Genomic DNA, 12,658 nt, shown 5'->3' on the forward strand with positions numbered 1-12,658 from the left:
AGAGCCACGCGCATGATAAGAGGTCAGGAAAACAGATATTACGATGACAGGCTGAGAGCCATGGGACTCCAGCCTGGAAAAATGCAGGGTCAGTGGTGATCTGATGCCCATCTCTAAGTTTATAAGGGGTGCTCACCAGGATCTGGGGGAGTGTTTGTTCACCAGAGCCTCCCAAGGGATGACAAAGTTGAAATCATAAACTCCTCCAAGACCGTTTCAGGCTGCACATAAGGAAAAACTTCTTTACTTTCCGAGCCCCGAAGGTCTGGAATAGACTGCCGCCGGTGGTGGTTCAAGCATCTACTTTAAACACCTTCAAGAGAAACTTGGATGTTTATCTTGCTGGGATCCTGCTGACTTCCTGCCCTGGGGTAGGGAGCTGGACTCGATGATCTTCTGAGGTCTCTTCCAGTCCTAATGTCTATAAAATCTATGAAAACCATGGTGATTGCAAGGAGACTCATGTTCCCATGACTAAGTAGGGCTGCTTGACTTCAGCGCAGCTTAAACACAAACCGATGTTTGGAACTTGGAGCCGTGGGCTGAGACCGAGCATGATGTGAGATAGAGACAGGTATGAGGCTAGGTTGGCTTACAAGCAGCTGGAGGGGGATAGCAGTCTGAGCACAGTGCAAATCATGGTCCCAGTTAAGAGTGAGGCTTGTCTTTGTCATTCCCCTACTGATGAATGCAAGGAAGGGAGGGCTGCAATTTACATTCCTCAAACCATGGGGAGCAGGCCTTCTAAATTAGCATTTGTCAACCCATGGGTTGTGACCCAAAAGTGGGTTGCAAGACTACATGAAAAGCTCACATACAAACTTTAAAAATGGATCAACAAACTTAAAAGGGCACTGCCATCCCTTTTCCACCCATGGCCCACCTCCTCCAACAGGGGTCGTGGGCTGTGAACACCACATACCTTGTCTGTACAAGGGGACCGCTCCATCCACCTCCCCAAGAGGACTTCTCAGCCCCGTGTGCTCTTCTGCAGCAGTGTCCAGGACTGTGGTGAGAGGCAGGATCCCTCCCCTGGCTTATAAATGACAGCAGACAACAAACTTGAGATGAGTCAAAAACTGTTCTGCGATCAATGACATCTGAGTTTATTGTGTTCTAAAGTTCGCCATAATGCTGACTGCTGCAATAAAGCCAAGTCGATATCGTTCATAATTCACAGAAAGGATCATAGCACGGTGGAGGTAATGAGAAGCTAAACAGGCAACGATGGCAGAACTGCATGACAATTCTGCGTACCCTCTGTCTGCAAGTAAGCATGGTAATTTTCTGAGTACAACACTCACAAATGGTTGAATATTTTTAAAACATTCAGTTACATCTACTTACATGAATGGAAGTGCCAAATAAAATATGCGAAGTATATGCAAATCCAAAGTCCTCATACATTTTCAGATGAATTATCAGGGGTCTGAAAGTCCATGCAGTGAATCTTTCATCATTTTCTGTTTTGTGGTGTATTTTGCAGAAGCAGAAACAACAGTTTAGGCCCAGATCAGGGTGGGTGGCCAACCACGTAACACATAAAGAAGAGTAGTCAGATGCAAAGCCTGTACACAGCTGGGAGCCTCAGTCTCCCTAAGCTGTTCAAACCCTTGAGAATGAAGAGTGTTTTTTGGGAACAGATCCTAGTTTCTGTAAATGGGTCTTGAGTAAGATTGGTTTTTACAGCCAGTAACTATCAAAATGAATCCAATACATTAGCCTAATTTTCCTGCCACTCCAGACAGGGTGTAGGAGGATGACTGAAATGATGGTAAAATATAACCTACTGTGTGGAAAACCTAAAGAACCTAAAAAGTTTAGAGGGAATTGAAACCTATTCAAAGCCATTGAAAAAGAGGCACAGCAATAAGGCAAGGAGAAATTACAATTACTTGCCCAACGTCACTTAAACCAGCTTTTGTTTCTTGAAAATATGTGTGCAAATTGTATTAAAATCTGTTGTATTAGAGAAACATCCTTCTCAGCTTCTTCCCTGAGGTTAGGCAGAGATTCCTGGTGGCCCTTCTTCATTTCTTCTGTTTCTTCAGTTTTACATTCCTGGTCAGACTGAGATCTCTTTTCTTCGTTTTCTCTGAACATCTTTTCAGTATGGGCTCTCCATAGCTCCTCCTTTTTTTCTTCAAGTTTCCTCTGAGCATATATGTACATCTCATTCGTGTAATGTGAGCCTCCGTTCTGCTGGACCATCCGATCAATTATTCCCATCAGCTCTGAGACCTGGTCCTCCCGCTCCTGTCCTGTTGCTTTGTTGTTGAAAGCACAACATCGGTTTCCACACTTGGCCATCAGCTCCTCAAGATCTTTGTCTTCTAAGGTTTTTAAATACCCCTCTAAATTCTCATCCTCTAAATCATCTTTTCTGGTGAACAAGAAGATAATATAGTGAATAGCCTTCTCCCCAAAAATGTCTTGTATTCGAGCAAATGTCACCTTCTCTTCTCCAGTGAAACGCCCCAGCTGCATGACCAGAAGGATGGCGTGGGGCCCTGGGGAGGAGACAAGCACACAGCTCCTGATCTCTTGCATGGTTGCCCATAAAGACATTTGTGTGTCAAACAAACCAGGAGTATCAACTACCACGAGGCTCTGGTCATTCCAGTCTCCGTGCTTCTTAACGCATTGTTTTGTTACAGACCGGGCTGAGATACCATATGAGAAAAGTTCCTCACTCAGGATGTTGTTTCCTGTTGCACTCTTCCCACTTCCAGTTTTCCCAACGAGAACAATCCTCAGCTCAGATTTCCCAGGACGGTGGCTGTCGGGGCCTGGGCCTGTGGGGAGAAAGGGTCACTAGAAAGGCAGTGAAGTAACGGGCTGCTCCAGGGTGTCCTATTTTCATATCCCAAGACGCTGCAAGGACTTAGCTCACGGGCCTGGAGACACTGGACTTTGTGGGGCTGAGCAGCACTGGGAGTGGTGAGCACTGGCAGCCAGCGGCCTTGGCTCCCCGCTGAGTGCTCACCCACGCGCAGCTGGGGCAGCTGGGCTGGAGCGGGCAGGGCAGTGCTCAGCTGGTATCAGAGCAGCAATATGGGAGTAATAGAAAGGGCCATGGCTGGCTGGGGATTGGGCTCCCTCGCTGTCTCAAAACATAAGACTGGAAGGGACCTGGCAGACCACCTACTGCATTTCCCACCATCCCCTGTAAATGCAGGCTTCCTGCTCCTCAGATAGATGCTCATCCAGCCCCTTCTTGGAAACTTCTATGAATGAGATGGGAACAGTGGCAGAGGTGGAGTATTACGGAAATGAGACAGCTGAGACATCACGTAAGGGAACTACTCCTGCCCCAAGAAAAGGGAGAGAATGCACCGGTTCCCACAGGTTTCATAGATTTCATAGACATCAGGGCTGGAAGGGACCTCGGGAGATCATCGAGTCCAGCCCCCTGCCCAAAGGGCAGGAAGTCAGCTGGGGTCATAGGATCCCAGCAAGATAAGCATCCAATTTACTCTTGAAGGTGTTCAATGTAGGTGCTTGAACCACCTCCGCTGGCAGGCTGGTCCAGACCTTGGGGGCTTGGACGGTAAAGAAATTCTCCCTTATGTCCAACCTGAAACGGTCTTGCAGGAGTTTATAACCTTTTGACCTCATCATCCCTTGGGGCGCTCTGGTGAACAAACGTTCCCCCAGATCCTGGTGGTCACCCCTGATAAACTTGTAGGTGGCCATCAGATCACCCCTGAGCCTGCGCTTTTCCAGGCTAAAGAGTCCCATTTCTCTCAGCCTGTCGCCGTAAGATCTGTTTTCCTGACCTCTGATCATGCGCGTGGCTCTCCTCTGGACTCTCTCAAGCTTCTCCACATCCTTCTTGAATTGTGGAGCCCAAAACTGGACGCAGTACTCCAGCTGCGGCCTCACCAAAGCCGAGTACAAGGGGAGAATGACGTCCAATAAATTTACGACAGGAAGTTCATAAGCTCAACTCCAAGAGGTGCTTTGTAAGTTCCCTTCGAGGATTAGAAGTGAGAGACTGGAGCGACAGTGGTTGTCTCATGAGAAATGTGTACCTATGTGTCACAGGGTATGTTGTCTTTGGATTTTCAGTGTGTGTCTATTCTGAATACATTTGCTGTTTGGTTTCTCCTACTTATTCTCCATCAGGGCATTCAGTGCACTGAATGAGATGTCACTTTTGGGGCGGTGCATGTGTAAGAGCCAGGAAGGGTACTGGTTCTGTTGTGGAGGTGTCGGTTTTATGAGAGTGGTGGAAATATGTTGGCAGGTTTTGCTTTCCTTGTCCCAGCATGGTCTGGATCCTTTCGGTATGCTTTGGGCCATAGGAAGCTTGCTTCTGGTGGTGAGGGTGGGAGGGTTTGGGGCTTGTTTAAAGGCTAAAATGGGTGACTCTGAAAAGATTTCTTTAAGAACTGGGTGTTTTTCGAGTATGGGTTGCAATTGTTTGAGGATTTTCCATCTAGGTTCTGGAGAATCCAGAACACCCACTGTTCTGCTCGTGCAACCTGGGGGAGGTGGGGAGTCTGCTTCGTCGTGCGTGCCTGTATGATTGTGTCTTTGTGTGCATGTGCTTGTGTTTGTGTCGTCCCCTGCCCACATAAGAGGTGCCGGGCTCCCCAGTCCCATGGCTCCTGGCCCAGAGCTGGGCAGGCTGGAAGCCCTGGAGCAGAGCAGGTGCAGCCCGTGCAGGGCAGCTCCCATGTGTGGGCTGCAGAGGGCTAGTGTGGGCTGGCTGTACTGCTGCGACCTCCAGGACACGTTTTGCTACTGTGCTAAGACTCAGCATCTCTGTAGCTTCCTGCCCCACTGTGCCCACAGCCCCATGCCCCTCCTGGTGCTGTCTCCAAGGTGGTATGTGTGGTGCCAGCATGGAGTCCCACTGCTCTCATGACCAGGAGCAAAGCTGTCACTGGGGATACACCAGGGCAGGGGGCTGAGGGTGGAGCAGGTGCCAGTCCAGCCTGGGCAAGGCCAGGCCAAGTGGACCTGCCGCTTCCAGTGCTCTCGGTGCCCAGCCCCACAGACCTGCCCCCAGCCTCCTCCCTCAGGGGTTTATGGCCACATCTTCTCCCCCAGCCATCCTGGCTGGGCCACACAGCCGCCAGGTCTTGTGCCCAGCTGCCAGAGAAGGTGGGGTGGGCAGGCAAGCAGGGCCCAAGGTGTGGACTCAGCCCCACTTCTCCACACAGTAACCCTTGGCACTTGAGCTCCTCTCGCTTCCTGCTCAGCACAGCTAATTGAGTTAGTTGCTGCTGCTACTTGTGGATATTTCAAGCTCACAATCATGTGGCTTGCTCCCTAGCCCTTCTCTTGCCCCCACATCCCATAGCGAGCAACTGGTTGGCTCTGCTAGGTACACCTGTTGGTAGCAATTTACTACTACTTTAAAAAGCCCAGTTAAATACACATGAAATAAGGCAAAGTGAAGTAGGTAGGCTGAGACACTGCCTGAGTTCACTCTGCATTTAAAACATGTACAATGAAGTTTAATTAAGGCGCCTTCCACCATTTTAAAAGTATTCTAAAGTTGTGCATGTCTATTAAGTGATGGCTTTAGAATGCTTTAAATAGTAAAAATCATCACCTGTATAGACACCAGGAGGTACTGGATTTAATGGGTGTTAACTAAAGCACATTAATGCACATGGCTTAGATGTGTCCAAGTCGGTGGGCCTGCATGACCTTCATCCGCGGGTGCTGAGGGAATTGGCTGCTGTCATTGTGGGGCCAGTAGCACGGCTGTTCGAGGACTCCTGGTGCTCGGGACAAGTCCCTGAGGACTGGAAAAGGGCCAGTGTGGTCCCTATTTTCAAGAAGGGGAGGAAGGAAGAGCCTGGCAACTACAGGCCAGTCAGCCTCACTTCTATCCTGGGGAAGGTCTTTGAAAAAATTATCAAGGGCCACATTTGTGAGAGCCCTGCACGGGAAGTGATGTTGAGGGGTAACCAGCATGGGTTTGTGCCAGGCCGATCCTGCCTGACTAACCTGGTCTGTTTCTATGACCAGGCAACAAAGAGCTTAGATGGGAAGAAGGAAGTCGAAGTCATCTTTTTGGACTTCCAGAAGGCCTTCGACACAGTGTCCCCCCCAATTCTGGTGGGCAAGCTAAGGGAGTGCGGCACTGACGAATGCACAGTCACATGGGTGGCAAACTGGCTCCAGTGGTGCACCCAGGGGGGGTGGTGAACAGGTCGTTGTCGACCTGGGAGGGTGTGGGCAGCGGAGTCCCCCAGGGCTCAGTCCTTGGGCCAGTGCTGATCAATATCTTCGTCAGCGACCCGGATTAGGGTGTGGAGAGCATTCTGTTAAAGTTCACTGATGACAGCAAGCTGTGGGCTAAAGTGACTTCATCCAGGCAGACCTGGATAGGTTGGAGAAATGGGCGGATCTGAACAGGATGCGGTTCAACAAGGACAAGTGCAGGGTGCTGCACCTGGGAAGGGGGAACCAGCATTATGGTTATACGTTAGGGGCTGACCCTCTCGGCAGCACAGAGGCAGAGAGGGATCTTGGAGTCAGGATTGACTCCAGGATGAATACAAGTCACCAATGCAATGAAGCAATAGGCAGAGCTGACCGCACCCTGCCCTGCACCAACAGGGGCATCACTAACAGGTCGAGAGAGGTCTTGCTCCCCCTCTATGCGGCACTGGTCAGGCCTCGGCTAGAGTACTGCGTCCAGTTCTGGGCGCCGCACTTCAAGGAGGACGTGGAGAACCTGGAGAGGGTCCAGAGGAGGCCACTTGTATGGTTGGAGGCCTCCATGGCCAGCCCTATGAGGAGAGGCTGAGGGACCTGAATCTCTTCAGTCTCCGCAAGAGGAGCCTGAGGGGGGATCTTGTGGCTGCCTACAACTTTATCAGGGCCACCAGCAGGGGCTTGGGGAAAGTCTGTTCCCCAGGGCCCCCCTTGGAGTCACCAGGAACAATGGCCACAAGCTGAGGGAGGAGAGGTTTAGGTTAGCTATTAGGAAGAACTACTTCACTGTAAGGGTGGCCAGAGCCTGGAATAGGCTTCCCAAAGAGGTGGTGCTCTCACCTTCCCTGGAGATCTTCAAGAGGAGACTGGACAGGCACCTGGCTGGGGTCTTATGACCCCTCCACCCCCAGTGCTCCTTCCTGCCCATGGCAGGCGGTCGGACTAGATGATCTGTCTAGGTCCCTTCAGACTCATTGATTCTATGATTCTATGTAGATGTATCCAAAGTCAACTGGTTCAGCTCCATGCTCAAGGCAAGAACTTCCTTATCCAAAGCATCCCAACTAAGAGTCTGTCCAGCCTGCCCTTGAAAACTTCCAAGGGTACAGATTCCACCATAACTTCTCGAGGCAGCCTCTTCCAGTGCTTGACCACTCTTGGAGTCAGAAGGTTCCTCCTCATCTCCAACCTCAACCTCCTCTTCTCCAGCTTCAAGCCATTTCTTCTAGACCTGTGCCCTACAGCCACAGAGAAAGGCCCATCCCCACCATCTCCAAAATTGCCCATCATGTATTTGAAGACTATTATCAATCCCCTCCCTCAGTCTTCTCTTCCCCAGACTAAATACCCCTAGCTCTTTCAGCCTCTATTCCAAAGTCTTGTCTCCCAGGCCCATAAGCATTTCTGTTGCTCTGCATATGACTGTTTCCACACTCACCACATCCTTCAAGTGCGGGGCCCAAAAGTGGACACAGGACTCCAGGTAAGGCCTCTCCAGTGCCAAATACAGCCAAAGAAAAGGCTGATAGGGGTGTCAGTGCCATGCGGATTTGGGGCAGCTCTTCTACAGGCTGGTATGGCCCCAACACAAATCAAAGCTATGAGGAACTTCTCCAGTGGCTCTGGTAGGGCGGGCACCAATGGAAGACCAACAACCAAGAGCTTCCCAGAACCCTCCTGGTACTGCCATCCCCTTTCCACCCATGGCCCAACTTCCCCAACAGGGGTGGTGGGCTGTGAACACCAATTACCTTGTCTGTACAAGGGGAACCCCCCATCCACCTCTCCAAGAGGACTTCTCAGCCCCTGCGTGCTCTTCTGCAGCAGTGTCCAGGACTGTGGTGAGAGGCAGGATCCCTCCCCTGGCTAATAAATGACAGCAGACAACAAACTTGAGATGAGTCAAAAACTGTTCTGCGATCAATGACATCTGAGTTTATTGTGTTCTAAAGTTCACCATAATGCTGACTACTGCAGTAACGCCCGGTCAATATTATCATTCATAATTCACAGAAAGGATCATAGCATGGTGGAGGTAATGAGAAGCTAAGCAGGCAACAATAGCGAAATTGCATGACAATTCTGGGTACACTCTGTCTACAAGTAAGTATGGTAATTTTCTGAGTACAACAGTCTGAAATGGTTGAATATTTTTAAAGCATTCAGTTACATCTACTTACATGAACGGAAGTGCCAAATAGAATATGCAAAGTATATGCAAATCCAAAGTCCTCATACATTTTCAGATGAATAATAACGGGTCTGAAAGTCCATGCAGTGAATCTTTCATCATTTTCTGTTTTGTAGCATATTTTGCAGAAGTAGAAACAACAGTTTAGGCCCAGATCAGGGTGGGCGGCCAATCACGTAACACATAAAGAAGAGTAGTCAGATGCAAAGCCTGTACACAGCTGGGAGCCTCAGTCTCCCTAAGCTGTTCAAACCCTTGAGAATGAAGAGTGTTTTTTGGGAACAGATCCTAGTTTCTGTAAATGGGTCTTGAGTAAGATTGGTTTTTACAGCCAGTAACTATCAAAATGAATCCAATACATTAGCCTAATTTTCCTGCCACTCCAGACAGGGTGTAGTAGGATGACTGAAATGATGGTAAAATATAACCTACTATGTGGAAAACCTAAAGAACCTAAAAAGTTTAGAGGGAATTGAAACCCATTCAAAGCCATTGAAAAAGAGGCACAGCAATGAGGCAAGGAGAAATTACAATTACTTGCCCAACGTCACTTAAACCAGCTTTTAATTCTTGAAAATATGTGTGCAAATTGTTTTAAAATCTGTTGTATTAGAGAAACATCCTTCTCAGCTTCTTCCCTGAGGTTAGGCAGAGATTCCTGGTGGCCCTTCTTCATTTTTTGTGTTTCTTCAGTTTTACATTCCTGGTCAGACTGAGATATCTTTTTTTGGTTTTCTCTTAACACCTTTTCAATATGGGCTCTCTTTAGCTCCTCCATTCTTTCTTCAAGTTTCCTCTGAACATATATGTACATATCATTCGTGTAATGTGAGCCTCCGTTCTGCTGGACCATCCGATCAATTATTCCCATCAGCTCTGAGACCTGGTCCTCCCGCTCCTGTCCTGTTGCTTTGTTGTTGAAAGCACAACATCGGTTTCCACACTTGGCCATCAGATTCTGAAGATCTTTGTCTTCTAATTTTTTTAAATACCCCTCTAAAGTTTCATCCTCTAAATCATCTTTTCTGGTGAACAAGAAGATCATATAGTGAATAGCCTTCTCCCCAAAAATGTCTTGTATTCGAGCAACTGTCACCTTCTCTTCTTTAGTGAAACGCCCCAACTGCATGACCAGAAGGATGACATGGGGCCCGGGGGAGGAGACAAGCACACAGCGCCCGATCTCTTGCATGGTTTCCTGTAAAGGAATTTTTGTGTCAAACAAACCAGGAGTATCAACTACCACGAGTCTCCGGTCATTCCAGTCTCCGTGCTTCTTAGCACATCGTTTTGTTACGGAGTAGGCTGAGATTTTAGATGGGAAAAGTTCCTGACTCAGGAGGATGTTGCCTGTTGCACTTTTCCCACATCCAGTTTTCCCAACAAGAACAATCCTCAGCTCAGATTTCCCAGGGCGGCGGCTGTCGGGGCCTGGGCCTGTGGGGAGAAAGGGTCACAGGGTCACTAGAAAGGCAGTGAAGTAGCAGAGGCTGCTCCTGGGGGTCCTATTTCCATATCCCGAGATGCTGCAAGGTCTTAGCTCACGGGCCTGGAGACACCGGGCTTTGTGGGGCTGAGCAGCACTGGGAGTGGCGAGCACTGGCAGCCAGCGGCCTTGGCTCCCCGCTGAGTGCTCACCCACGCGCAGCTGGGGCAGCTGGGCTGGAGCGGGCAGGGCAGTGCTCAGCTGGTATCAGAGCAGCAATATGGGAGTTATAGAAAGGGCCATGGCTGGCTGGGGATTGGGCTCCCTCGCTGTCTCAAAACATAAGACTGGAAGGGACCTGGCAGACCACCTACTGCATTTCCCGCCATCCCCGGTAAATGTAGGCTTCCTGCTCCTCAGATAGATGCTCATCCAGCCCCTTCTTGGAAACTTCCATGAATGAGATTCCATAACTTTCTTGGCACCTTATTCCATTGCCCTGTGGCTACTCCAAGTAGGAAAAACTTCCCTGGGATTTGATCCAGATTTGCTGGGCTGCACTTAGACCCACTGCTGTCTGCCCCGCCCTTTTTTGGCAAGAGACTTTTGGTTCTCCCTCTTTTTTGTGTCCACCCTTCAAATATTTCAAACCAATAGTCTGGTTGGCCCTTGATTTCCTTTTGTCCAAGCTAAACATTACTCACTTCCCTCCACCTCTCCTTGCATGGCTGTTTTTCAACTTCTTCGCCACCTTTCTCACTCATCTCTGGATTTTTGCCAGTTTTATTACCTCCTTATTAAAATGCAGAGCCCAGGACCACACACAAGCCTTTGGCTGGGATTCAACGTTCATGGGTAGGATGCAACTATGACCCGTCTGCTTATCATCCGGTTCGGCAGGGGTCCAATGTTGCCCTTGCTTTTCCTCCGGCTCCCCACATATCTGAAAAAGGACTTCTGATTGTCCTTGATGCTCGAAGCTAGTTGGACTTCAGTTGCAGCCTTGGCTTTCCTAGCTTGCTCCCTGCAGGACCGGACTAGTGCATAATAATTCTCCTTGGAGGTGAATCCCATCCTCCTTCTTTTGTAGGCCTTCCTTTTTAGCCTCAGGAGGTCTTGCTGAGACCACAGCTGAAGTATTGCGTCCAGATCATAGATTTCATAGACATTAGGGCTGGAAGGGACCTCGGGAGATCATCAAGTCCAGCCCCCTGCCAAAAGGGCAGGAAGTCAGCTGGGGTCATAGGATCCCAGCAAGATAAGCATCCAATTTACTCTTGAAGGTGTTCAGTGTAGGTGCTTGAACCACCTCCGCTGGCAGACTGTTCCAGACCTTGGGGACTCGGACAGTAAAGAAATTCTTCCTTATGTCCAGCCTGAAACGGTCTTGCAGGAGTTTGTGACCGTTCAACCTCGTCATCACTTGGGGCGCACTGGTGAACAGACGTTCCCCCACATCCTGGTGGTGACCCCTGATAAACTTGTAGGTGGCCATCAGATCACCCCTGAGCCTGCGCTTTTCCAGGCTAAAGAGTCCCATTTCTCTCAGCCTGTCGCCGTAAGATCTGTTTTCCTGACCTCTGATCATGCGCGTGGCTCTCCTCTGGACTCTCTCAAGCTTCTCCACGTCCTTTTTGAACTGTGGAGCCCAAAATAGGACGCAGGACTCCAGCTGCGGCCTCACCAAGGCCGAGTACAAGGGGAGAATGACGTCCCGGGATTTGCTCGAGAAGCATCTATGGATGCAAGCCAGTGTTTTGGTCGCTTTACTAGCCGCAGCATCGCATTGGAGGCTCATGTTCATCTTGTGGTCAATGATGACCCCCAAGTCTTTTTCTTCTGTAGTGCTAACCAACATAGCACTGCCGAGCCTATAAGGGTGCTGCAGGTTTTTCCTCCCAAGGTGGAGAACCTTGCATTTTTCGGTGTTAAACACCATCAGGTTCTCGTCTGCCCATTTGCTGAGCTTGTCCAGGTCAGCCTGGATCACCCGCCTATCTTCTGGCGTGGATGCTTTGCCCCAAAGTTTGGTGTCATCGGCGAACTTGGCCAGTCCACTCCTGACTCCAGTGTCCACATCGTTAATGAAGATGTTGAACAGGATGGGTCCCAGGACAGAGCCTTGAGGGACCCCACTGGTCACAGGGCACCATGATGAGTGACTGCCATCAATCACAACCCTCTGGGTCCGACCATGAAGCCAATTTCCCAGCCAGCGGATCGTGGTGGAGCCAAAGCCACAACTGGGCAATTTGGCCAAGAGGTGATCATGGGATACCAGATCAAAGGCTTTTTTGAAGTCAAGATATATGACATCAATCTCTTTTCCCTTGTCCAGGTGATAGGTCACCTGGTCATAGAAGGAAATGAGATTGGTCAAACAAGACCTACCCGCAACAAACCCGTGCTGGCTGTCCCTTAGGAGGTTAGCCTGGGCCAGTCCCTCAAGGATGGCCTCCTTAATAAACTTTTCTAAGATCTTCCCCAGGATAGAAGTCAGGCTAATGGGCCTGTAGTTAGCCGGATCCACTCTCCTCCCTTTTTTGAAGATCGGCACCACATTGGCCTTCTTCCAGTCTTCGGGCACTACACCAGAGCGCCAGGAGTTTTCAAAGACCCGTGCCAGGGGCTGGGCTATGACGCTCGCCAGCTGCTTGAGTACCCTGGGGTGCAGGTTGTCAGGGCCGGCTGACTTGAAGGTATCCAGCTTCTCAAGGTGTTCCTTCACGAGGTCAGCATTGATGGAGGGTAGGGGATCCCCCTCACCCAGATTTCCCTGTCCCATAGCAGGCATGGGCATCCCGTGTGACTGATGAACGACTGACGCAAGTTCTGGGCACCACACTTCAGGAAGCATGTGG

General features: G+C 49.8%; 2 protein-coding genes across 3 annotated transcripts in view; both read right to left on the reverse strand.

Moving 5' to 3' along the window:
- Positions 1–108: 108 nt before the first annotated feature.
- Positions 109–3,290, reverse strand: LOC149865241 (GTPase IMAP family member 9-like). Its single transcript, XM_090049836.1, has 2 exons — positions 3,269–3,290; positions 109–2,795 (listed from the first exon to the last, which is right to left on the reverse strand). Exons 1-2 carry the CDS (start codon positions 3,288–3,290, stop codon positions 1,906–1,908), a joined length of 912 nt encoding a protein of 303 aa, XP_089905962.1. The 3' UTR covers positions 109–1,905.
- Positions 3,291–4,369: 1,079 nt separating this feature from the next.
- LOC149865242 (GTPase IMAP family member 9-like) overlaps positions 4,370–12,658 on the reverse strand; it is a 27,506-nt gene continuing 19,217 nt past the window's right edge. For both annotated transcript variants that reach the window (XM_090048119.1, XM_090048117.1), the window contains one exon: positions 4,370–9,808. In XM_090048119.1, coding sequence (XP_089904245.1) covers positions 8,919–9,808 — 890 coding nt within the window. In that variant the 3' untranslated portion in view covers positions 4,370–8,918. The remainder of the gene's footprint in view (positions 9,809–12,658) is intronic.

This window comes from Crocodylus siamensis, chromosome 5 (assembly GCF_052110815.1).
Source record: "Crocodylus siamensis isolate JL-2025a chromosome 5, ASM5211081v1, whole genome shotgun sequence".
NCBI classification, from domain to species: domain Eukaryota; kingdom Metazoa; phylum Chordata; order Crocodylia; family Crocodylidae; genus Crocodylus; species Crocodylus siamensis.